We start from the raw sequence: 26,721 nt of genomic DNA, 5'->3' as shown, positions 1-26,721 counted from the left end.
AATCCTTCCTTCCTTGCTTCTTCCTGCTTCTGCTGGCTCCAGGCGTTCCTTGGCTGTGGCTGCATTACTCCACTCTGCCTCCATCTTACGGCCTTTTCTTCCTCTCTCTGTGTCTGTCTGCTGTGTGTCTCTTATAAGGACACTTGTATTGGCTTTAGGGCCCACCTGGATAATCAAGGGTGATCTAATCCTAGATCCTAAATTACATCTGCAAAAAGCCATTTTTCCAAGTAAGCTCACATTCACAGGTTCCAGGAGTTAGGAGGTAGACATATCTTTTGGGGGTGCCACCATTCAACCAAATGTACCATTTGACACTATCTTGTTTGTATGTTGTCCATCTTCTCCAAGCTAGTACATAAGCTCTGTGACAATAAGAGCCTGATTTGTCTAATTTACTGCTGCTTCCCAGGACCTAGAACTGTAGAGCCTAACCTACAATAACTACTCTGTAATTATTTGCTGAATGAATGAGAGGTTGTAGCTTTAATCAAAGAGAATACTCCTGGGGGGATACTACAAAAAAATTTTACAAAATAGCTAACATTTGCTGAACGAAAAGTAATTTGCCCAAGATTCCAGAGTGATTATATGGCAGGACCAGAACTCAAATCCAGGTGTTCCTTGCTCCAAAATCTCTGCAGTTTAACACTAAATTTTACTGCTCCAAATCTCTGAATCTATGTTCACTTTATTTCTTTGCTCACCCACAGTAGATGTGGTCAGGAAATGAGAATAACTCCTCTTATATAAATAACTCCTCTTAAATAGGCTGACACATTTTTTTCAAGCAATGAGAACCTGTCTTTTAAAAAATGAGAAAATAATATAACCCAATTATAAGCATAACACTTTTTTTTTTTTTTTTGCGGTACACGGGCCTCTCACTGTTGTGGCCTCTCCCGTTGCGGAGCACAGGCTCCGGACGCGCAGGCTCAGCGGCCATGGCTCACGGGCCCAGCTGCTCCGCGGCATGTGGGATCTTCCCGGACCGGGGCACGAACCCGTGTCCCCTGCATCGGCAGGCGGACTCTCAACCACTGCGCCACCAGGGAAGCCCAAGCATAACACTTTTAAAAGGTGCTAACGTTATTTTTCCCCCAAAAGGGAATACTGGTTAGTTTATTAAGTTATACATAGTAAGACATTAGATATATTTTGAGCACTAAGTTTTTCCTTTCAAGTCAGTGCACATAAGAAGAGAACCCTCAAAGAGACTAGTGCTTCTGGGGCTGAATTTAACACTATTTAAGGAAAGAAAACCTTAGCTAGGGGACATAGCTGTTAACATGGTGATTTGTAAAGCCTTAGATTTCTAATAGGGTCTGACTGTTTCAAGGAAAACATATTTTGTTTCTAGGTAACATTTCAAGTCTGATTATGAACAAATGCTACAAACTTGATCTGTAATGGGAAATACTGTTATGTCACAAAGCATTATTTATATGCTTAATGTGATTGAAAGCATTAATTGCTAGGAGCCAAAATCTGTCCAAGCAAAACATGAACACATATTTTGTACCTCTTGTCCCTTACTGTAGATTTTTGAACGAATTCGAGTGTAACAAAGATGTAGTTAGAAAATCTGCACACCTGAAGGTTTTCTTTACCCGCTTGGATTACTACTGTACTTGTTCCTTGTTAGCAAATGCAGGAGTCATATCTGCTCAGAAGTGCCCAGCAAACAACAGCTACATGCCTACTTGTTAGCAGCTCAGCAAAAACATCGTATGGCGTAAAGTGGTGAATGGCTGACTGGATTTTTAAAAAGTCTAGATTTATTTTGCCACCTTTGTAGTAAAATCTAGCTTCTTCCAAGTACACGCAACTAAAGATTTGGCTCTCTCTGTATTTTTTTTATTATTATTCTTTCTGTATTCTTTTTTTTAAGATTTTTTTTTTGATGTAGACAATTTTTAAAGTCTTTATTGAATTTGTTACAATATTGCTTCTGTTTTATGTTTTGGTTTTTGGGCCCCGAGGCATGTGGGATCTTAGCTCCCGGACCAGGGATCAAACCCGCACCTCCCACATTGGAAGGCAAAGTCTCAACCGCTGGACGGTCAGGGAAGTCTCTCTTTCTGTATTCTTAAAACAAGTTCATAGCTCTAGAACTTACCACTAAAAACCAATGAGTGTCATAACACCCACCACTTTGGCTCACATTCAAGTTTTAAAATTTTGAGCAGTGGGAAGATTGTGTCATCAGCACTTAAACTCACGAGATTTACATGAACTTGGAGCTGTGTCCAAAAACCCATCTGCACTCTCAGTTCTGGTCAGTTCCAGGGTCTGGGTCTGGGGAAACACCCAAACTGGATTTGAGGTAGTTATAAAGGTAAGGTAAGTAATGCACATGCAAGAACTGCAAGGACTGAGTTTTCCCTGATGACCTTCCTCAGGTGGTCAAATGCCAGAGGTCAGATAGATCAATGCCTGCCAACACCAGGCTGCTGGTTAGTGGTCTTGCCAAGATTTAGAATTCTTGTGTGAAGTGCTTTAAAACCTGAAAACTGATCTATTATTGGGTGAAACTGAATGGATTAAATGACAAAGGAATAGCTTTTTATTTTTTATAAATTTATTTTATTTATTTTTGGCTGTGTTGGGTCTTCGTTGCTACGTGTGGGCTTTTCTCTAGTTGCGGAGAACGGGGGTTACTCTTCATTGTAGTGCTCAGGCTTCTCATTGTGGTGGCTTCTCTTGTTGTGGAGCACAGGCTCTAGGCACACGGGCTCTAGGCACACGGGCTCTAGGCGCACGGGCTTCAGTAGTTGTGGCTCGCGGGCTCTAGAGCGCAGGCTCAGTAGTTGCGGTGCACGGGCTTAGTTGCTCCGTGGCATGTGGGATCTTCCTGGACCAGGGCTCAAACCCATGTCCCCTGCATTGGCAGGCGGATTCTTAATCACTGTGTCACCACGGAAGCCCAGGAATAGCTTTTAATGTTGTTTTTGTCACGGTCAGGGTATTCCAAAACTAGTTATATGTGGTAGGGATTTGGAATGTAATTCAGAAGCAGATCAAAGACTCTCTGCACATTCAAAAACATTCAGAGACCCAGCTGGGAAAGGTTATATTTTCAGAGGAGGAAACTGAGGCCCAGAGAAATTAAGCCTGTGCTTTTCCCTTTCTCAGGACTGAGGCAGAGGTTGGACTAGAACACCTTTGCCGACTCCAGATGTTCTCATCTGAAAAATGGCCCCAATAACTCTTACCTTGTAGAAGAGAAATAGGATGAATTAAGGTAACAAACATAAAGCATTTTGTGTGGTCAGTGCTCAGGAAATGGTAACCATTTTTATTATTACACCAAAATAAGGTCCTTACGTATTTCAGCATCAAAGATTTTGTTTATTTGTGGTTCATTTTAGATTTCCACGTGTGGCATTAGTGACTGATGGAGGTTGTGGATTTATCAGAAAATTGTCAAAGGTGTTTGTTGTTTTAAGTATATGAAAGTTTTGTGTTTTTTTTAAGGTTCACAACTTAAAAATAAAAGAGTTCACATGGTTATTAAGTATAAGAAGCTGAGGACATTTAATGACTCACATCAGATTAGCGGTCCTAAGCCACAGCAAGTATGTGGCCGTGCTGCTAAGATATTTGAGATAAAGAAAGATGCCCGTAGAGAGCACGCCCAGGTGACTTGAGAGTCAGACCCACTCATTAGCTGAACGACTTTAGGCCAATTACTTGCACTCTGCAAGCCTCCTTTTCCTCTTCTGTAAAAGGAGGCAAGAGCAGCACCAGCCCGGCTGGGTGGTTGTGGGGGGCTCAGTGAGGCCCTGAGTGTGAAGCACTTTGCCCAGGCCTGACGCAAGGAGATGCTTGATCGGTGGAGCTAGGTGACTCTCATAAACGGTAAAAAATACCCTCTCCTAAGGGTGAAAAGACATGCTAAGGAATAAAAAGAAACCATCTGGAGAATGAAATATTGCCATTTGCAGCAACATGGATGGACCTAGAGAATATTATACTTAGCGAAGTAAGGCAGACAGAGAAAGACAAATATTATTTGGTATCACTTAATAGTGGAATCTAAAAAATAATACAAATGAATCTGTATACAACACAGAAACAGACTCAAAGACATAGAAGACAAACTTTTGGTTACCAAAGGGGAAAGGGAGGGGGTAGAGATAAATTAGGAGTATGGGATAACAGATACAAATTACTCTATGTAAAATAGATAAGCGACAAGGATTCACTGTACAGCACCGGGAATTATATTCAATATCTTGTACTAACCTAAATGGAAAATAATCTGAAAAAATATGTACAACTGAATCACTTTGCTGTACGCCTAAAACTAACACAACATTGTAAATCAACTATGCTTAAATTAAAAAAAAAATTGTTTAGAGGATCATCTACACTTTATTTTCTGGCAGGCGCGATTCCCATACAAACCTTCACACTGGAGCCGGGCTCATCAGCCACAGGAAGCCCCGCCGGAAGTCTTCAGGAAGGCCCACCGGCTTGCTGATGGCTGGATTCACAAAGACATGGACTGAAGACCCAGTGGTACAGGCCAAAGCGGCAAACTGCGCCAGCTTGGGGTGGCCAAAGAAAAAGCCATCACTGAGGTGCCGGAGATCGACGGAAGGTGGCTCCTTGGTGGGCTTGGGGGTAAACAGAGCAAGGCGGTAATGCACGCTGGAATGACCAACTTTCTCCATGACCAACACAGCCACTGCGATCTGAGGAAAGCCGACCGGTGAGTGGAAGGTGCACTGATTGGTCACTATGAACCCCACCATGGGGGACATCAGCAAGCCCGTTTTCAGGCCGCAATATCTGGAAAGTTACATCACAATGCTTATTCTGTATATAACATTGTATATATTGTATACATTTAATATACTAACAGTTGTTATACATTGTATAACATTGTGTAACATTTGTTATACCATTGTATATACATTGTGTATACATTATATAACATTCAATATACTAACAGTTCACAGATACGGTAAGTTCTCATTAAACATTGGCTATTATTATTATTGCATCCATCTTGTCCTCGCTTCTCATGGTAAAAAATCAGGTACTTTTGTGTAAATGAAAGAGAATTATTGTGTCTCTTATATCGGCTACTAGATTGTAATCTCTTTAAGGACAAGGACTTTGTCTTGTTTCTGAAGTTTGTTGACAAGAAATAAGGCTGTGCTTGAGATAAACGTGGAGGTTGAGCAGAATCGGAAATAAAACATCGTATGCTGAGTTACAGTTTCTTCCCTCCGCTCCAAAGAGGCCCCCTTGTGATTTAAAAATTTTAATCACATTGTCTTATTGTCTTCTTTTTTTTTTTGAGAAAGTTAAGACTGAATGTGAGAATTCACTCTAAGGAAACAATTGTGGGTTGTACTAAGTTCGCCTGTAAAGCTGCTCACTGAACCATGGTTCACAGAAACAAGCTACAAGTCTCCATCCAGGGAGGGCACCATGGGTGCCTGTGGCTGGCTACCTGAGCATCCACTGATGTCACCCATCATGACATTAGATACATTCATTTACTGACATGGAGATCTGTCCAGTGAAAAAGATCACATTACGGAACAGTGTGTACCATTCTATCTCGTTTGTTATTATAAGAATATACTGGTTTACGTCCTTATTGCTTAGAAAAAACTTTGAAAGGATAGCCTCCCAAATGGTTTCAGTAGTTATCTAGCAGTAGAATTTTGGATAATTTTTTCCTTCTTTTTGCCTCTATGAATTTTCCAGAATGAATATGATTTGCCTTTGAAATTAAAAAAACAAAGTGTTTTTGTTGTTGTTGTTGTTGTTTTTGCGGTACGCGGGCCTCTCACTCTCGTGGCCTCTCCTGTTGCGGAGCACAGGCTCCGGACACGCAGCCTCCGCGGCATGTGGGATCTTCCCGGACCGGGGCACTAACCCGTGTCCCCTACATTGGCAGGCGGACTCTCAACCACTGCGCCACCAGGGAAGCCCCAGTGTTATTTTTTTTTTTAAATGTCTGAATATGAATTTCATTAAAGCACTGGAGAGAGAAGCAGACTGGAGAAGCAAGGCTCCTTCTTCTGCCCGTTGGGATCCTGCCCCTGGCTGTCCTCCCTGAGAAGCCTCCCTCCTGAGCAAGTGAGAAGGAAAAGGGAACAGGAAAAGAAATCCCTGCTCTTCAGTGCGACTCCGAGATCCAGTGAGAACCAAATTCTCCCATTTTCATTTCCCATGCTTCTTTGCTGCAATTGCTTTCCTAGTGCTCTGCCAGCTTTTCCTCATTCTCTTAAGGCACTGACAGTAAAGACATAGTGCCTCTTCCCACCGGGAGTACAGTATGTCCTGAGCTCCCTGTAACTCTGAGCCAGGCCACGAGACCTTTAAATAATTAAAATGCAGGAGGACTTTTAAACAATGCCATCGATGAGCACCTGGTCACCAGGGCTGTGCTGGATCCTTTACATTTTGTATTCAGTCTTCAAAACCATCCTGCAAGGTAGGTCTCATTTTCCCCATTTTACAAGAAAGAAAGTAAAGCAGGGAGGCTGAATAAATTTTCCAAAGGCATGCATGCAGTAAGTGGTGGTCTAGGCCCAAACCTCAGGCTCTCTACAGACAAAGTTCACATTTTCTCCTTCATTCTGGCTTACTAGGTAAAGCCAAAATCTACATTTTAGTCCAGTGAAGGAACTGCATCTTCTTTAAGTGTTCCTGTGACTTTAAGAATTACATTTTCTTGGACTTCCCTGGAGGCGCAGTGGTTAAGAATCCACCTGCCAATGCAGGGGACACGGGTTCGAGCCCCGGCCTGGAAATACCCCACATGCTGCGGAGCAACTAAGCTGGTGCGCCACAACTACTGAGCCTGCGCTCTAGAGACCGCGAGCCACAATTACTGAAGCCCGTGCGCCTAGAGCCCGTGTGCCTAGAGCCTGTGCTCTGCAACAAGAGAAGCCACCACAATCAGAAGCCTGCGCACCGCAACGAAGATTAGCCCCCGCTCGCCACAACCAGAGAAAGCCCATGCACAGCAACAAAGACCCAACGCAGCCAATAAATAAATAAATAAATAAATATATATATATATATATATATATATATATATATTTTAAAGCAAAGGTTAAAGTCAAAGAAACAGATCCAAGGTGGAGTCTGATTTAGCTCTTCGCTGTGCCAATCCAAGAGACAACACAAATCCCAGATGGCTGGAATGCAGACTGCCGGGGGAGGTTGGGGAGGAAGCAGGAGCCAGACTGGGGAGGGTCTTGGTAAGGAATTTGGGTTTTATCCTGGGGCCCTGGGAAGCCACTGCAGGCAGGGGAGAGGCAAGATCAAATTTATTTAGTAAAACTGTTGCAGGAAAGGGGACCCCTTCCAGGCCCCAAGAGTGGTCTCTTATCTAACACTTGGAAATTAATTGTCCGAGGAGACACACGTGCTGACAAAGCAAGAGACTTTATTGGAAAGGGGCCCCCAAGGTGGAGAGCAGTAGTATAAGGGAACTCAGGAGAACTGCTCTGCCACGTGGCTCGCAGTCTCAGGTTCTATGGTGATGGGGTTAGTTTCCAGGTTGTCTCTGGCAAAGCACTCTGACTCAGGGTGCTTCTTGGTGGCGTGCACATCACTCAGCCAAGATGGATTCCAGCGAGCAGGATTCTGGGAGGTTGGCAGGACATATGGACTGGAGTCTCCTCTCTCCTATTGACCTTTCCCAAATTCTTCCATTTGGTTGTTGACCTCCTGTTGTAAGATGACTCATGCAAGTGGTTACTATAGTGCCTGGCCAGGACAGGCAGTTTCAGTCAGTGGTTCCCCTAACAAAACTGTGGCTTCAAACTGAACAATGGGTTAGATGGAAACAATAATGTGTGCAGGAGAATAATTAGGTAACTACATAGTTCTGGCAGAAATGATGGTCTCTGGGACTAGAATGGTGACAGCAGAGATGGAGAAAACTAGATGGAATCAAGAGAGATTTTTCATAAGCTGTGATGATGAATCAGAATGAAGGAGACCAAAGAGCCCAGGGCCACACAGTCTAGATGACTTAATGATGAGATCATTTGTGGAAAGAGGAAACGGAGAGAAGAAGCTTGGGGTGAAGGTGAGGAAAGTTATGAGTGCTGCTTTGAACAGGTTGAGCTGAGGTGCCTGTGAGACCCTAAGAAGAGGTGCATAGTAGGGATAATAACACCCCTAGCTAAGATTTATTTAGCCCTGTACTACATGCGAGGCCTTCTGTTAAGTACACAAACTAGATTATCTATCAAGAGGCATCTGGATCTCTGGGGCTACTGCTCAGAAAGAGATTCGAGCTAGACACAGGAGTTGAGCTCAGATCTAACGTCAGGGTCTAGGCAGTGAGGGCGAAGAGCTGAAGCCACTGGTGTAACACACTTGGTGTGGCAGGGCCAGGGGGAGCTGGAAAGCAAATGCCCAGTCTGACCCCGCACAAATTCAGACTTATAAAAAAATACTGGCATGGAAAAGAAAGGGCAAGCCCCAAATGGAGTCACTTGCCCCCTCAGACAGCAAACCAAGACTTAATTGCAGTTTCAATCCCTCCTAGAAACGCGACCTTTGAAACGGTCAATCTGAAACAATCTATGGGAACAAAGTTATCTGCCTGATAAAGACCCCTTCCATTCCCCTCCCCCCAAAGAAGACAGCCTGGCCTGAAACACCCCTTTCTTTTCTCCTGCTAATACCTTCCTGACCCACCCTCCTTTCACCTATAAAAACCTTTCACTTTGTACAACTCCTCAGAGCACCCTTCTATTTAACTAGATGGGATGAATAAAGCCAATTAGATCTTCAAATTTACTCAGTTGAATTTTGTTTTTTTAACACTGGTCAGACTAAGTAAAGCTCATGTGTGGCCTGCCTGGATTTGTCTTTCTGGTCCCCAGTTTGTGACCCCTCATAATTAAACCAGGGGACAGGGAGGGATGGCCTAAAAGAGGATATAGAAGAGGGTGAAATCAAGCCCAGAGTTTCAGCCTAACACGCAAAAAGCTGGCTTTGAATAAGCTCCCAACTGATATTTCTCAGGATGCAACAAGCGACCGATAGTGTCTGATTCTAATGCTGCCTAGTAATTAAGTGAGGTGAATGCCTATCTTCTATGCTTTCTTACACCTGGTTCAGTAAACTTTAGCATAAAGGGACGTTTGAGCTGGAAGACCCCTTGGGGCTCACTTCGTACAGGGGCTCTCCAACACTGGTGTGCGGATCAGAATCTCCTGGGGAACCTGCAAAATGTCCAGACGCCCAGGATCCTCCCAGACCTTCTGAATCAATGTACAAGGAGGGCCCCAGGCACCCTGATTTTAACAAGGTCCCAGGTAATTCTGATGCACACACCTAGCATAGGAGCTGTTCCTCTGGGTCTACCCTCTCAGATAAGGAAACAGCCCAGAGAGATGAAGTAAGTTGCTCACCTGCACGCGGCTAGAGAGGGGCAGGGTCTGTCCACACTCTGCTGGTCACTCCAGCCCTTTCCATTAACCTCCCCATCCCCAAACTCAGGCCCAGCCCAGGCTTGGAGATCAGTGGGTCTCTGGGGCATTCACAACTCAGAATCAGATCTGCAGTGTTCATGATCTCACCCTGATTTTGTACCCAACTCCAACAACTGGGTTTGGTCTTATCTTACTCCCACTCCCCAAGCTCCTTCCTTGGGTCTGTTACTATGTTCTGCCTTGACCCCAGGGCTGAGGCCCTGCCTTGGTGCCTCCCCACCCCTGGCTGCCTCTGGAGCAGGAGGCGTGCACACAAGAGGGACACAGTGCCTCTGGGTCAGTGTGAGGAGACAGTCCTGTTGCATTCTGAGGTCTGGAGAGAAGTGCCTGTCAGATGGTAGGAGGCCAGGGGGCATATGGCACAAATACACCTTTCAGAGGGGTAAGGCTATTTTTGTCACTTGCTATAAATAGCATACGATGGGCCATGGCTTGTGGTCAGTTACATGGCATGCCAAGGCAGGATTCTGGCAGGATATCCATCCCCACACTACCTGAAACTAGAATAAGCACAAGCTGGGCGGCATGACCCCATGACTGTGCTGAGTCCTCAGGGAGCATCACATGAGCAGCTGAAGGGAAACTCAGGCCTTGAGAGTCTGCACAGGAGGCCCCTGCCTGGGTGGTGTTAGGAGGTTATGCGGTTACAAGGAGAAATACATAAACATTTAGAAGTACAGACCTGGGGAGAAAATGCCTTAAATGTGAGCATGTATAAAGTTAAAAGATTAAGATGATGAAATTAACACTTAGGAATATACCCTGTGTATCTTTATATAAATAATTTATTGGGCTTCCCCGGTGGCGCAGTGGTTGAGAGTCCGCCTGCCGATGCAGGGGACACGGGTTCGTGCCCCGGTCTGGGAAGATCCCACATGCCGCAGAGCGGCTGGGCCCGTGAGCCATGGCCGCTGAGCCTGCGCGTCCGGTGCCTGTGCTCCGCAACGGGAGAGGCCACAACAGTGAGAGGCCCGTGTACAGCAAAAAAAAAAAATTTATCTTCAGTCAAGCCTCTTTGGATATTGCCTTTACTGAATGATTTTGGTCTACAAGGGCTAATTGAAGTTAATTGTATGCAAGTCCCCATGCCATTTCTGTTGACCTTGGCCTGCAATATAAAATACTGGTTAAGAGCTAAAGTCATTAGACCTGGGTTTGAATCATGGCCCCGATGCTGTTGGACTTCAGTGAGTCACTCAACATCCTAGAGCCTCAGTTTTTCTCAGCTCTAAAATGAAGACAGTAGCACAGACATGATAGGATTTTTGTGACAATTAAATAAGGCAATGCATATCTCATACGTCTGGGCTGATTTGGGCAACTTAAAGATTTTCGTTGTTATTTTTTAAGCTTTTTGAACTGTTTTGGTCTCTAGCGGTAGAACCTTACATTTGTCTTTGGGCCAAACATTTCCTTTATGTGGGGAAGACCCCTTGTGTCAAAACCCTGGTAGCCAACTGGGGTGTGGATATGGTGATCTCACAGGGGGACTACTGACAAGGCCACTCTGTTGTTCCTTCAAGTGGTTTCGAGAACATGTCCACTGGGACATGAGAATCAGGTGAGTAGAGCAAGAGGGAAAGGACAGGATGGATGAGGCGTGGCAACTGTTACACTTTAGTGCCTTCCAGGAAGAGCTGAGAGATGCTTTGAAGGGGAGAGAGGACGGGTGCAGCAGTTGAGCCAGAGTAAGTTTGAGCCAATGTAATTTGCATAGTAAATGATTACAGAATTTAATGATTGCCGCATTGTCATAACAGACAAGAATTTACTCAAGAGGTACAATGGAAGTCGCTTGGTCCCTTTGTGGCAATGATGCAATCATACCAATTTGTGGAGCTAATCCTTCTCAACAGAAAATGGTAAATCAACCTAGACCTCACCTTAAGTTTTACTGACTTAACCAATCACTGGGTTTGGTGCCGGTGATACGGCAGTGATGGATTCTCTTCCTTGGCAGAGCTTACACTTAATCAAAGAGAGACCATGAGGAATACATCAATACAAACTGAGGGGAAGTGCTCTGCAGGAGATGGGCATGGTTGTGTGAGACGCTATAACAAAGGAGCCTGACCCAGATGGAGGCAGGTGGGAGTATAGAGCTTCTGAGGAACTGAAGGGAGGCCAGTGAGGCCCCGTGGCTGGACCACAGAACAGGAGAGAAGAATGGTAGTGGATGAGACAGGATAGAAAGACTGGACCCAGTCCTGTACAAATTGGATTTTAGCCTAACAGAATGGGAAGCTGCTGTGGAGGTTTAAAGAGGAGAGAGAGTCATGATCATGTTTGCATTTCAAGATTAGCCCTGTAGGGAATGGACTGGTGAAGGCAAGAGTGGATGTAGAGGTACCAGTTAGGAAACTACAGAGAACTGGATTTGGTGGCAGTAGTGGGATGAAAGCTCGTGGCTCCAGAGATGTTTAAGGAGGGGCTCAAAGGAATGATACCTGGGCCTTTCCTGGCTGACTGGCTTCCACCTCTCACAGAGGTCAGTGTTTGACAGTAACAGTACCTATAGCAAAAACAGGGGCCTCTATCATCCTTCTAGTCTTTGAGGCTATGATGAAATGGGTTCCTCACTGTAACACCGCACTCTCCAGGTCGATTTCTACCTCAGTTACCTATTGTAGTACCATTTGCGTCTCCCCCACCTAAATGTAAGCAGCTCAAGGAAAGGCACTGTTGCTCTATCCATTTTTATTTCTTGACATCCAGCATAGAGCCTGGCCCAGAACAGAACCAAGAGTTGTTTGAAGAACTAAACATGATACTAGGAAAGGGATGACTATTTTTGTAAAGAATTATAGCAGTTCAGTGCAGAAATGGCTCTTGGAAATCATCCAAGTCAGTATCTCCCTATCCAGATTCCAAGCCAGTCAGCTAGTAAAGGCACAAGTACCTCCTTAAACACCTCTGGAGCCACGAGCTTTCATCCCACTACTGCCACCAAACCCAGTTCTCAGTAGTTTCCTAACTGGTACCTCTGCATCCTCAGTTACCTATCACTTGGCAAGGCTATACCTGTGGTCTTGTCTCACTTTCTCTCTGAGTATAACCTTAAGTCTAGGTTTTTCACATAGTTAAGGAAGATTATTCCAAACCCAAAGGAAATGACTACATAGACAAATGAATTTATTTGCAAACTTTTAAGCTGTTTTGCTCCTGAAAGGGATTGGAGGTAATTAAGATAAAAATAGGAAGAAATATTTTCTGACCACTTCACATTTTGAACAACCATGACCCGAAGAATACTGAATTTTTCCTTTGGTTAGTTTCATGTTGCTTTTAAGCATGTTTTGGCTTTATTTTAAAGGACAAATGATATCATAAGTAATAAGAAAGATTTGTTAGAACTAGAGTAAGATATGGGATTGAATAAATAAACAAGGCTTTACCTCATGCTATGTTTACTTGCCACTTGGCAATATTTTTTAAAAAAATGAAATCTATATATAAACTCGGTTGCCTATCTCCAAACATAAGAAGCTAATATTATGAGCTGGCAATAGGTCACATTAGGAAAATGCCCAGACACAGCTGCCTGAAGATCATCGCTACTGCAGTTTTCAAAGTGCCTGCATTGAGTCTCTAAACTCAGCAAAACTAATGAAAACCATCTGCTGTCAGAGTGGAACAATTTCTTCATAACACTGTTCGCCCAGGAAGTTCATTCTGCTAAATCAGTGTCAAGATGACAAGAAAGTCCAACGTATCTCAAGAGGCACAATATATAACAAGCAAAAATCTTTAAATCCGTGCTCAGAGACTGAATATTAAAGGGTCTGATGAAGCACTCAAGACCCAGAAATGAAGGATATGAAACAAATTCATTAAAACATTTTGAATAAAAATAAGAAGACCATGACATGATGCTCAATTCACAGGAAAACACCATCTTAAAGGGTAAATGTGGTAGATGATGATCTGATTTTTTTGGACATCCAGAAGTAGAGTCAACCATGAGCGACGGCCCTGAGAGAGTGGATTAGGGGGACACATTAATGATATCACAACTGCTGTGCTTTTTGTCTTTGTTGTAGTCGCTCTCTGAGTGAGAGAGTTCAAAGAAAGCATCTTTGAAAAGTGACTATTAGATCTTTCAGGCCCTTGCCTGAAATTCCTTGCCAGGAATGCGGCAATCGTTCCTGGGCCTGCTGAGAAAAAGGGAGAACGGAAGTTAAGGAAGGTGCTTATTCATTCCATGAGGTCCTTAAAATCCAACATCTTCCAATTAGTTATGGAAAAGTCCAGGAGCCTGTGAGGAGCAGCAGTTAAAAACCTATTTTAAATTGACCAGGGAGCAGAAAACACTTAAACACGTGGAGAACAGTTTAGAATACCAAATACACCAGCAACAACTCTCTGAGGGCTTTCCATCTAGAGAAAGCAAAGTTGGAGAAGACAGAGGATGGAAGATAAGGAGTTTCTTCTTTTTCTTTAATTCACCATAGTGTGATTTTGGAAGCTGAAAGGACTTGGAGCTTCTGCCGCAGAAAGAGGCTACCAAAGAATGCAGGTACCCAGCTCAGAGGGTTCCCAATCAGTCCACGCACTTGGGTGGCTTTAAGGCTTTTTTGTCACTTGTTTCTTCATGATTTTTAAATAATTTTTATTACATAATTAATGCATGCACATTGTAGAAAAAGTAGAAAATATAGATAAACAAAAATAAAAAATTTTAAATTTCCCTTTATTCCATAACTCAGAGATAACCAAAATTAACATTTTGGTATACATCTTTTCAAACTGTTTTTCAGAAAAGGAGATTTTTGTTTTGTTCTGAATAAAGCAGATCATACTGCAATTTGCTTGCTTCAATCAATTATATATTATGAATTTGTTTCTATGTTAATAAATATATTTTTAATGACTGTCAAATATACCCTTGTATGGATGTAACGACATTTATTGAATCAACCCCAAGGCAATTTAAAAACTTTTTTGTTTTGGGCTTCCCTGGTGGCGCAGTGGTTGAGAGGCCGCCTGCCGATGCAGGGGACACGGGTTCGTGCCCCGGTCCGGGAAGATCCCACATGCCGCGGAGCGGCTGGGCCCGTGAGCCGTAGCCGCTGAGCCTGCGCGTCCGGAGCCTGTGCTCCACAACGGGAGAGGCCCGCGTACTGCCAAAAAAAAAAGAAAACTTTTTTGTTTTGAAACACTTTCAAACTTACAGAAAAGTTTGCAAGAACAGTACATAGGACTCCTCATGTCTTTTATACAGAGTCATCCATTCTTAACATTTTGCCACATGTGCTTTACCATTAATGTTTATTACTTCTGAACTATCTGAGAGTAGGTTGTACATATCATGCCACTTTGCCCTAAATATTTCAGTGTGTGTTTCCTAAAAACAAGGATAGTCTCGTCCATAACCACAGGACAGTTATCAAATTCAGGACATTTAACAATGGTCTTAGCAATCTACAGTTTATATTCCAACTTTACCAGTTGTTCTAATAAGGTGCTTTACTTAATAAAAAGAAGAAACTTCTTTTTCCTGGTGCAGGATCTAATTCAGGATCATGTATTACACTTAGTTGTCATAGCTTTTCAGTCACCTTTCAATCTGGAACAGTCCGTCAGTCTGTCTTTATCTTTTATGACATTGATATTTTTCTGATGAATACAGGCCAGTTATTGTATATCAAGACCCTTAATTTGGGTCTGTCGATGACTCCTCATGGTTGGATTGATGTTGTGCATTTTTGCTAGAATGCTGCATAAATGCTTTTCAGGCAATCACATCCAGAGGCACAAGATGTCCATTTGTCCTTATTGGTGATGTTAATTTTGATCACTTCATTAAAGTATTTATTGCCTAGTTTTTCTATTATATAGTTTACCCCTTTGTCTACTTTTTAAATTGTGGTAAAATACACACAGCACAAAATTTACCATTTTAGCCATTTTTAAAAGTGTATAGTTCAGTGGCAGTAAGTACATTCATATTCTTGTGCATCTCCCCTATAGTGTTTATTTTTCCTTTGCGGTACGCGGGCCCCTCACTGTTGTGGCCTCTCCCGTCGCGGAGCACAGGCTCCAGACGCGCAGGCTCAGCGGCCATGGCTCACGGGCCCAGCCGCTCCGCGGCATGTGGGATCTTCCCGGACCGGGGCACGAACCCGTGTCCCCTGCATCGGCAGGCGGACTCTCAACCACTGCGCCACCAGGGAAGCCCCTATTTTTCCTTTTAACAAGTAATTTGTGGAGAGACACTAAGATGATCTTAGTCTCATCTTCAGATACTGTCCTTAATAACCTTTCCTCCCACCTCCTACTTCTCGATCTAGGACTTGCTGATGATTCATGCTAAGACAAAAGATTAAGGCCTTACATCAACTCCAGCCCTTTCCCCTTTGCCTGCCCCTCATTCCAGAGAAAAAGGTACAAAGTGTTCATAGTCACTGGCTCTGGATCTGGATAGGGAAATGCTGACCTGGATGATTTCCAAGAGCCATTTCTGCATTGAACTGCTATAATTCTTTACAAAAATAGTCATCCCTTTCCTAGTATCATGTTTAGTTCTTCAAACAACTCTTGGTTCTGCTCTGGGCCAGGCTCTATGCTGGATGTCAAGAAATAAAAATGGATAAAACAACAGTGCCTTTTTTTGTTTGTTTGTTTTGTTTTGTTTTGCGGTACGCAGGCCTCTCACTGTTGTGGCCTCTCCCGTTGCGGAGCACAGGCTCCGGACACACAGGCTCAGCGGCCATGGCTCATGGGCTCAGCCGCTCCGCGGCATGTGGGATCTTCCCGGACCGGGGCACAAACCCGTGTCCCCTGCATTGGCAGATGGGCTCTCAATCACTGCACCACCAGGGAAGCCCAACAGTTCCACTTCTTGAACTGCTTACATTTAGATGCGGGAGACGCAAATGGTACTTACAGTGCAATGTGGAAAAGCAACGTGACACTCTGAGCATGGAGGTGGCCCAGAGTACAGTGGAAATGCAGGGAAGGAGCACATCTCACAGCCAGAGTCAAGAGTCATGGAGGTGAACAATGGCAAGGATGTGTGTGTACATGTGTGCGTGCGTGTATGCGTGTGTGTGTGCATGTGCGCAAGTGGGCAGACTAGAGGGGAGGCAGGGCCAGAGCATGGAGGGCTTGACCTAAAGCTTGGACTTGATCCTGCAGATGAGACAGTGTCAGCAGAAGATAACATGACTGACAAGGTTTGATGGATCAGCCGGGAGGCAGCAGAGAGGCTGGGTCTGAGGGCAGCAAGCCTGGAAGCAGCAGATCAGTTGGTAGGATCACTGCAATGAGCCTGATGAGAAAGGAAGAGTCTGGCCTGACCAGCACAGCGGGAGTCGGAGTTGTGAGGAGATAACAGGTTCGAGAAATACCTAAGAGGTGCCTGAGTGTGATGATGATGACGGAGGGATTCAGGTTGACTTCCATGTTTTCAACTTTCCAGAGAAGGAAAAATTATGAACAATATTACTTATCTCAAGTTGATCTCTTTAACCATCCTGTCAGAGAGATAGGGCCAATCACTATTATTCCCATTGTACAGATTAGTAAACTGAGATACAGAAAGTCAAAGTGACACAACTATGCAATGATACAGCAGAGATACCAAGCTCATCCTAGCGCATGTACTAATGGATGATATAAAATTATTCATAATGCTGGAAGTAGAGAACCATATGCAAAAGATGAACTTGGATCCATACCTCATATCCATATCATATCCATATCCATACATCATATACAAAAATTAACTAAAAACTAATTATAAATCAAGACTTAAGAGTTAAAACTTAAAAACCATAACAGAAGAAAACATAGGAGAAAATCTTACTGGTTTGCAGTTTAGCAGATTTTCTTAAATAGGACACAAAAAGTATAAGCTATCAAGAAAAAAAATCAATAAACTGTACTTCACCAAAATTAATACCTTTTGCACTTGAAAACCCACTATTACAAAAATGAAAAGGCAAGCAACAGACTGGGAGAAAATATTAGACAAACCTATCCAAAAAAGGACTTGGATCTAGAATATATAAAGTACACTTACAAGTCAATAATAAGACATATGAGTGGCATAAGAATAAGAAAAGATGTGCAATATCATTAGTCATTAGGGAAATGATAATTAAGACCACAATGAGATACCCATTGCACACCACCTTGAATGGCTAAAATGAAAAAGATGGACTATATCAAGTGTTGACAGTAATATGGAGGATGGATTGGAGTTCTCATACACTGCTGATGGGAACGGAAAATGGTATAGCTGCTTGGAAAAATACTTTGCCAGTTTCCTGATGAAAAGGCAAAAATACACCTACCATATGACATAGCCACTCCATTCTTAGGTAATTACCCAAGAGAAATAAAAGCATGTCTACACAAAGGCCCATACATGAGTATTCACAGCAGTTTTATTTGCAATAGCTGGAAACAGACCAAATGTTGGTCCACAAGTCCACAAAGTGTGGTACCTTCATACTACAGAATACTACTCATCAATAAAAAGAAATGAATACACAACAACATGGATGAAGTAACTCAAAGTAATTATGCCGAGTGAAAGAAGTCAGACCAAAACAAAAGTACATACTGTATGATTCCACTTACATACATTTCCAGAAAATGCAAACTAATCTAGTGAAAGAAAGTAGGTAAATGGTTACCTAGGGATGGGGGGTGGGGAGCATTGGGAGGAGGGATTGCAAAGGGAGCGCCAGGGAACGTTGGGTGATGTTCCTTTTCTTGACTGAGGTGATGATTTCACAAGTGTGCAAATATGCCAAAACTCATCAAATTGTGCACTTTAAATACGTGCAGCTTATTTTATGTCAGTTATACCTCAGTAAAGCTGTTTGAAAAAGATCACATAATGGAGAGAAATATGCCAATATCTTAGCAATAGCAAATATACTAATATCTAAATAAAATCAGTCTCTGATTATGGGATGGTGGGCTTATTAACAATTATCCTTTTCAGAATTTTCCAAATTGTCCAAAATGAGCAGGTTATACTACTTAAACCAAAAAAGCTACTTTGGGGACTTCCCTGGTGGCACAGTGGTTAAGAATCCACCTGCCGGGCTTTCCTGGTGGCGCAGTGGTTGAAAGTCTGCCTGCCAATGCAGGGGACATGGGTTTGAGCCCTGGTCTGGGAAGACCCCACATGCCGCGGAGCAACTAGGCCTGTGAGCCACAACTACTGAGCCTGCGCTCTGGAGCCTGCGAGCCACAACTACTGAGCCTGTGCGTCTGGAGCCTGTGCTCCGCAACAAGAGAGGCCGCAACAGTGAGAGGCCCGTGCACTGCGATGAAGAGTGGCCCCCGCTTGCCGCAACTAGAGATAGCCCTCGCACAGAAACGAAGACCCAACACAGCCAAAAGTAAAAATAAATAAATTGTTTTAAAAAAAGAATCCACCTGCCAATGCAGAGGACACAGGTTCAATCCCTGAACTAGGAAGATCCCACATTGCGCGGAGCAACTAAGCCCATGTGCCATAACTACTGAGCCTGCACTCTAGAGCCCGTGAGCCACAACTACCAAGGCCACGTGCCACAACTACTGAAGCCCGCGTGCCTAGAGCCCATGCTCCGCAACAAGAGAAGCCACCACAATGAGGAGCCCGCGCACCGCAATGGAGAGTAGACCCCGCTCGTTGCAACTAGACAAAGCCCGCGCGCAGCAACGAAGACCCAACACAGCCAAAAACTTTTTTTTTAAAAAAGGCTAGGGCTTCCCTGGTGGCACAGTGGTTGAGAGTCCGCCTGCCGATGCAGGGGACACAGGTTCGTGCCCCGGTCCGGGAGGATCCCGCATGCTGCGGAGCGGCTGGGCCTGTGAGCCATGGCCGCTGAGCTTGCGCGTCCGGAGCCTGTGCTCCGCAACGGGAGAGGCCACAACAGTGAGAGGCCTGCGTACCACAAAAAAAAAAAAAAAAAAAATGTTAAAAAAGGCTACTTTTGCAGAAAAAGTAAAAGTTAGGAGTACAGAGAAATTTGGAGAAAACAGTCTGTACTTATGAACTTTAAGACTATTGGGTAAAATAAAATCAAAGACAAAAGGTCCTCTATTCTTTCAGCAGCTATGGTAGGCCAGAGGGGACCATGAGAAGGTTTATATGTTCCACAAGAATAAAAATATCTAAATCTAAAGCCACCTATGGAAAAGTACCATATTAACAAAATGGATCATTTAGCTGGACTGTCCAGCTCAAATGTCTTTCAAATACATCAGTAGGAGGCAGATGCAGGGAATCAGGAAAAGGAAGAGAGAATGCCAGACAGCAAGGAAAGGTGCATTTTTACATGATGTCATGACCCATCATTTCTTGAGTTCACTCAGGAGTATAAGGATTAAGGAACAATCCAACATAATTAGCAAGTAACCTGAATTGTATATCCTTAAAAAGAATACATACTGAAAAGGACAAGTTAGGCCATGGAAAATGCTATTCCACATCTGACCAAATACGGTCAAGAATCATTAATCTGGGTTTCCACTCTTGGAAATGTTTGCTAAATCTGTCTGTACTGGGCTAAGGATTCACTCTGAATTTTTATTAATAGTGAAAATAATAATTTTAAAAGCTTTCAGGGAACATATCTAACCTACTTAGATGATAAATAATTTTGTAAAGCCCTCAGTGCATTAATTATTTGAATATCAAGGACTGAGGCTTATCAAGTAATTTTTTATGTTCATTTATTCAACAAAAGTCACTGTCAGCAACTGTGCTAGGTCTTAGGTTATAAAGAAACAAAAACAACCCATGCACTCTTAGAGCTCTTAATCTAGTGACTAGGAAATCTGCAAACAGTTGCGATACAAAGTGTCCATGGCTTGGGAGAGTGAAAAAGTTAGAGAAGCTTACAGAGAGGAGGTAACACTTGAGGAGGGTTTTGAAGGCTATGTAGGAGTTCTCTGCTTAGGAAAAGAGGGACTTCCTTGGCAGAGGACAGCGTGAGACAGAGAGGCATGAGAAAGCTGGATTGTTTGGTAAATGGTGAGAGCTTCAGTGAGGATTAAGAATAGGATTCACCTGGAGGGGAGAGGCCCTGAGGATGGAGGCCCTTTACCCCATCTAGAGGAAATGAGGAGGTGTGTTGGTTACAACTCTTGCATTTTAGCGAAATGAATTTGTTAAAGAGAGAGAGAGCACGCAAGCACTGTTCCTCTGTCTTTAGAGCCCTCTAGGACTTCCTGCAGTCAGTCCTAGAAAGGGGCTGGACTTGGGAACTGGAAAGTTAGAATACTCTCCTCTACCTTTTGTCTTTTTTTTTCTCTCCACATCTATTTTATATTAGCCAGGATTTTTTTGGTCATAAGTGACAAAAATAACCCAAAGAGTTCAAGCCAAAAAGGGAATTTATTTACTCTGTAAAGTGAGAAGTCTAGGCACATGCTACAACATAGATGAATCTTTTTTTTTAAACTTTTATCCCCTTCACCCATTTCTCCTGCCCCCCACCTCCTGCCTCTGGCAACCGCCAATCTGTTCACTGTATCTAAGAGCTTGGACTTTTTGTTGTTGTTTGTTTGCATTCCACATATAGGAGAAATAGTATGGTATTTGTATTTCTCTGTCTGACTAATTTAACTTAGCATAATGCCCTCGAGGTCCATCCATGTTGTCACAAATGGCAAGATTTCCTTTTTTTTTTTTTGCGGTACACAGGCCTCTCACTGTTGTGGCCTCTCCCGTTGCAGAGCACAGGCTCCGGAGGCACAGGCTCAGCAGCCATGGCTCACGGGCCCAGCCGCTCCGTGGCATGTGGGATCTTCCTGGACCAGGGCACGAACCCGTGTCCCTTGCATCGGCAGGAGGACTCTCAACCACTGCGCCACCAGGGAAGCCCTTCCTTCACTTTTTATGGCTGAATTTTATATATATATATCACAGCTTCTTTATCTATTCATCCATTAATGGACACTTAGGTTGTTTCCATATCTTGGCTACTGTAAATAGTGCTGCAATGAACATGGGGGTGCACATATCTTTTCGAGTCAGTGTTTTTGTTTTCAGATAAATACCTGGAAGTGGAATTGCTGGGTCATGTGGTAGTTCTATTTTTAATTTTTTGAGGAACCTCCACACTGTTTTCCACAGTGGCTGCACCAATTTACCTTCTCACCAACAATGCACAAGGGTTCCCTTTTCTCCATATCCTCACCAACACTTGTTATTTCTTATCTTTTTCATAATGGCTGTTCTAAAAGGCATGAGGTGATACCTCATTGTGGTTTTGATTTGCATTTCCCTGATAATAATGTTGAACACCTTTTCATGTACCTGTTGGCCATCTGTATATCTTCTTTGGAAAAATGTCTATTGAGATCTTCTGTCCATTTTATAATCAGATTGTTTGTGGTTTGTTTTTTTTCTATTGAGTTGTATGAGTTCTTTATATATCTTGGATATTAACCCCTTATCAGATATATGATTTGCAAATACTTTCTCCCATTCAGTAGGTTGATTTTTTATTTTGTTCATGGTTTCCTTTGTTGTGCAGAAGCTTTTCACTTGGATGTAGTCCCACTTGTTTATTTTTGCTTTTGTTGCTTTTACTTTTGATGGCAGGTTTTAAAAAAATCAGCACAAAGACCTATGTCAAGGAGCTTACCACTTATGCTTTTTTATTTTTAAATTTTTAGCTGTGTTGGGTCTTTGTTGCTGCACAAGGGCTTTCTCTAGTTGTGGTGAGTGGGGGCTACTCTTCGTTGCGGTGCACGGGCATCTCATTGTGGTGGCTTCTCTTGTTGGGGAGCATGGGCTCTAGGTGCACAAGCTTCTGTAGTTGTGGCATGTGGGCTCTAGAGTGCAGGCTCAGTAGTTGTGGCACACAGGCTTAGTTGCTCCGCGGCATGTGGGATCTTCCCCGACCAGGGCTCGAACCCGTGTCCCCCGCATTGGCAGGCAGATTCTTAACCACTGTGCCACCAGGGAAGTCCCATCACTTATGTTTTCTTTTAGGAGTTTTATGGTTTCAGGTCTTATATTCAAGTCTTTATTTTGAGTTGATTTTTTTGTTTGGTGTAAGATAGTTGTCCAGCTTCATCCTTTCAAATGTGGCTGTCCAACTTTCCTTACATCATTTATTGAAGAGACTGTCCTTTCCCCATTGTATATTCTTGGCTCCTCTGTCATAAGCTAATTGACCATATATGCATGGGCTTATTTCTGGGCTCTGTTCTGTTCCATTGATCTATGTGTCTGTGTTTATGCCAGAATCATACCGTTTTGATTACTATAGCTTTATAATAGGGTTTGAAATAAAAAAGCATGATGCCTCTAGCATTGTTCTTCTTTCTCAAGACTGCTTTGGCTATTCGGAGTCTTCTGTGGTTCCATACAAACGTTAGTATTGTTTGTAATATTTTGGTGAAAAATGCCATTGGAATTTTGATAGGGATTGCATTGAATCTGTAGATTGCTTTTCTATTTCTATTTCTTCATGATTCAGTCTTGGTAGGTTGTATGTTTCTCGAAATTTATCCATTTCTTCTAGGTTTTCTAATTTGTTGATGTATAACTGTTCGTTGTCGTCTCCTACATAGTAGTCCTTTGTACTTCTGTGGTATCAGTTGTAATAGCTCCTCTTTCATTTATGATTTTATTTGAGTCCTCTTTTTTTAATGGTAAGTCTAGCTAAAGGTTTATTAATTTTGTTTATTCAAAGAACTAGCTCTTACTGGTTTGAAGACATTTTGCTATGTCAAATAAGCTACTCACAAATGAAAAATATTGTATGATTCCATTTACATGAGGTATATAGAATTGTCAAATTTATAGAGACAGAAAGTAGAATGGTGGTTTCCAGGGTCTGGGGGAAAGAAAAATGGGGAGTTATTGCTTAATAGCTTCAGTTTAGGAAGATAAAAAGTTCTGGAGATGTATGGTGGTGATGGCTGCACAACAATGTAAATACACAACGCCACAGGACTGTATACTTAAAAGTGGTTTAAATGGTAAATTTTATGTTATGTATATGTATTTTTTAAATAAATTTATTTATTTATGGCTGCATTGGGTCTTTGTTGCTGTGTGCAGGCTTTCTCTAGTTGCGGCGAGCATGGGCTACTCTTCGTTGCAGTGCATGGGCTTCTCATTGCAGTGGCTTCTCTTGTTGCGGAGCACGGGCTCTAGGCACGTGGGCTTCAGAAGTTGTGGCACGCAGGCTCAGTAGTTGTGGCGCACGAGCTTAGTTTCTCCGCGGCATGTGGGGTCTTCCCGGACCAGGGATCAAACCCGTGTCTCCTGCATTGGCAGGTGGATTCTTAACCACTGCGCCACCAGGGAAGTCCCTGTTATGTATATGTTAACAATTTTTTAGAAAGTGGGAAACCTAGGAGTAAATACAACTTCAGGAACTGCTAGATTCATGTATCAAGGGACATCATCGAAATTCTGGCATTCTCTATTTTGCTCCACTTTCTTCTGTGTCGTCTTCATTTTCAAGAAAGTTTAGTGGAGGTAAAGATGGTCACTCTTATCTTAAATTATCTATAGAGCTAAGGACCACAGTCAAAAGAGAGCCTCTTGCCTGACAGTTCCAGCTGAACTTCAGGGGATGACTGATTGGCCTGGTGTTGTGTCATAGAACCATTCCTGAACTAATCACTGTAGCCAGGGAGTAGAGTATTCTGACTGGCCAAGCTTGGGTCATGTGTCCAACCTTGAACCAATCACTATAGCCAGGGAGTAGAGTACTATGATTGGCCAAGCCTGGGTCATGTGTCCAAACTTGAATCAATCACTGTAGCCTGGGAAGCAGAGTCCTCTGGCAAAAGCCAGTGCCTCTTGAGCCACATGGACTGAGAATGAAAGAAAGGTGATTTCCCAAGCAGATACTGGGTAGTCAAAACATGTCCATCACAACTTCTTCCTTCCTTCTCTGCAGAGCAGTTTTCTGTCTTTTCAATCAGTATGGCAAGAGAAATATTGCCACCCTCAGCTCAAGTTACACCTTCCTTATTCAAGAACTTTTAGCTCCAATTCAAAATCCCTGGGAGCATCTGACTAATGCAATTTGTCTAATTAACTGTTTCGATGGGAATGGAAATAGTCTTAGGGATAATATGGCTGCTACAGGCCCATTTCTGTGAGTATAGGGGTAAATTACAAGGATCAATAGGCACAAGACAGATACCTCAAGATGTGTCTTTCACAACAAATAACAGACAATTTTTAGAGGAATCTGATGTGAACAGATTGTATGAAAACAGTTCTGGCAGCTAAACATAGGATGGGTTGGAGCAGAATTTGACTGCAGGAGGACTAATAGGGCTATTGCAAAAAGGTGACTTTGAAATTTCTAGCTTGGGAGAATGAAAATATGGTGATGTCATCCACCATGAATGAGACTATAAAAGGAATGTCTGGTTTGGGGTGGGCCGAGAAGAATAAGGTGATGAGTTTAGCTTCAGAAGTGTTTCCTTCAAGATGCCTGTGGAACACCCAGGTGGAGAAGCTCAGTAGACAATGGGAGATAGAGTTCTGGAGCCGAAGAACGAGGGTGTATGTAGTTGGGGATAGAAATTTGGGATTTACTGGTATAACGCTGGGTGCTAAAGTCATGAAAGATATGAGATTGCACGTGGAGACCACTGAGTATAAGAAGAGAAGGCAGCAGAGGACAAAACCTGCATTTAAGGGACTGTGGCAAACGCCCTCATTGCCCTGCCCATATGTGCTCAGCGCTCACTGTTTCCAAATGTGCCAGGGGCATCCCACTGAAACTCTCCTCCTGGGGGCTTTCTCCCAGGTTGAGGTTGGTGCAGGCTGGAAATGCATCTTTTGCCAGAGTAGCTGCATTGGACTGGAGTGGATTAAAGGAACAGCTGCCTGAAGACCCCTCCCACTTCTCTCCTTTGCTTCTCAGGCTCTGGGACTGCGTCTGACACTTGCTCCTCAGGGAGAATTCTCTTTCAAGGGGCCTGCTCTCTTCCTTTGCTACTAAAACAAAGTAATAAATATTCAAAACTCAACATGCTTAATTTGAGTTTAAGCATCCTCGCTACATTTCGCTATTATGTATGTCCTTGAGGTTATTTACATCTACGGTCTCTGTATAGCGAGGATGCTATATAATGGGATGCTGCACATCTCTTCCCAGCTCTGTCTTCAGTAAAGTTAAGTTAGTACTTGAACTTATTGGCCATGGTGGGAGTATTTACACCACAGAAATCAGCAAACACTACAAATTTATTGTTTTGATTTATTCATTAATTTATCGTTTTATTGATTATCAAGACAGGGAAGGTAGGTCAGCAAACATTTTCTGTGAAGGGCTGGGCGGGAGATCTTTTAGGCTTTGTGGGCCTCTCGGTCCCTGTTACAACCACTCAGCTCCACTCTTGCATCATGGAAGTAGCCATGGACAATACCTAACTGAAGGTGCACGGCAGTGTTCCTATAAACTTACTCGTTAACATGAACAAAAATATCAACCAACATTCATGTCAGAACTATACTTGTCAAGGCAACTAAAGGTTAGCTAAGAATAGAAGAATCTAGTCAAAGATCAATGCAAGCATTCTGTGAGAACCAACTGGCTCTATGGAATTTATAATAAAGAGGATTGTATATTTTACTACAATTTGTACTTGTGTGCCAAGAATCTTTTTTATCAGTAAAACGTATAATGAACTTACGTATGTACATATATGGTGGTTGTTAAAAACATTTACCAGCACATGACTCAAAAGGCATCCAGTCCTGATGCAAAACAGTAGATGTAAATAGATCCAGGAGGAGGGAGCTGTTGCCAAATATCACAAACCAACTATATATGAACCTCCTCTCAGGCCTGCCTGGGAACCCTAGCACATCTCCATTTTATAGATGAGAAAACTCAGGTTTGACCAGAGTCACATCACTAGTGACTGACAGCACTGAAATCCAGACATAAGTGTATTTGACTCCACGGCCTATCCCTGGAGACTGCCTCATTAGACACCATGTATCTGGTTCAGAAGAACATGGAAGTTGTAAGTGAGCTCCGTTTGGAAATGGCCTAGTGGAGGCGTGGAGAAATTCCACATGAGTCAATACCCAGGTGAAGGCCAGGCAGGCTTATGGAAAAGGAAGGGGTGGCTATGATGGGGCCACAGGCATAGGTGCAGATTTTAAACGTGGCAGACAGCAAACATTTGGACACAGAGATGGGGATGAATGACTTCCTATGTCAGGGCTGCAACAGTAAGCACATTTCCTCTCATCAATGGTGGTTCGTACTGATGAAGAAATTGTGAGTGCAAG

General features: G+C 43.1%; 1 protein-coding gene across 1 annotated transcript in view; it reads right to left on the bottom strand.

Moving 5' to 3' along the window:
• Positions 1-870: 870 nt before the first annotated feature.
• Positions 871-26,721, bottom strand: part of LOC111179808 (uncharacterized) — a 186,924-nt gene continuing 161,073 nt past the window's right edge. Inside the window, exon 5 of the mRNA XM_089915003.1 lies at positions 871-4,622. Within this exon, the coding sequence (XP_089771129.1) occupies positions 4,496-4,622 (127 nt within the window). The 3' untranslated portion in view covers positions 871-4,495. The remainder of the gene's footprint in view (positions 4,623-26,721) is intronic.

The sequence above is a fragment of the Delphinapterus leucas genome, chromosome 7, assembly GCF_059928025.1.
Source record: "Delphinapterus leucas isolate spDelLeu-1000000601 "Yukka" chromosome 7, BTC_Dleu_Yukka2, whole genome shotgun sequence".
In the NCBI taxonomy this organism is placed as follows: Eukaryota; Metazoa; Chordata; class Mammalia; order Artiodactyla; family Monodontidae; genus Delphinapterus; species Delphinapterus leucas.
This window is presented reverse-complemented; position numbering and strand designations above follow the sequence as displayed.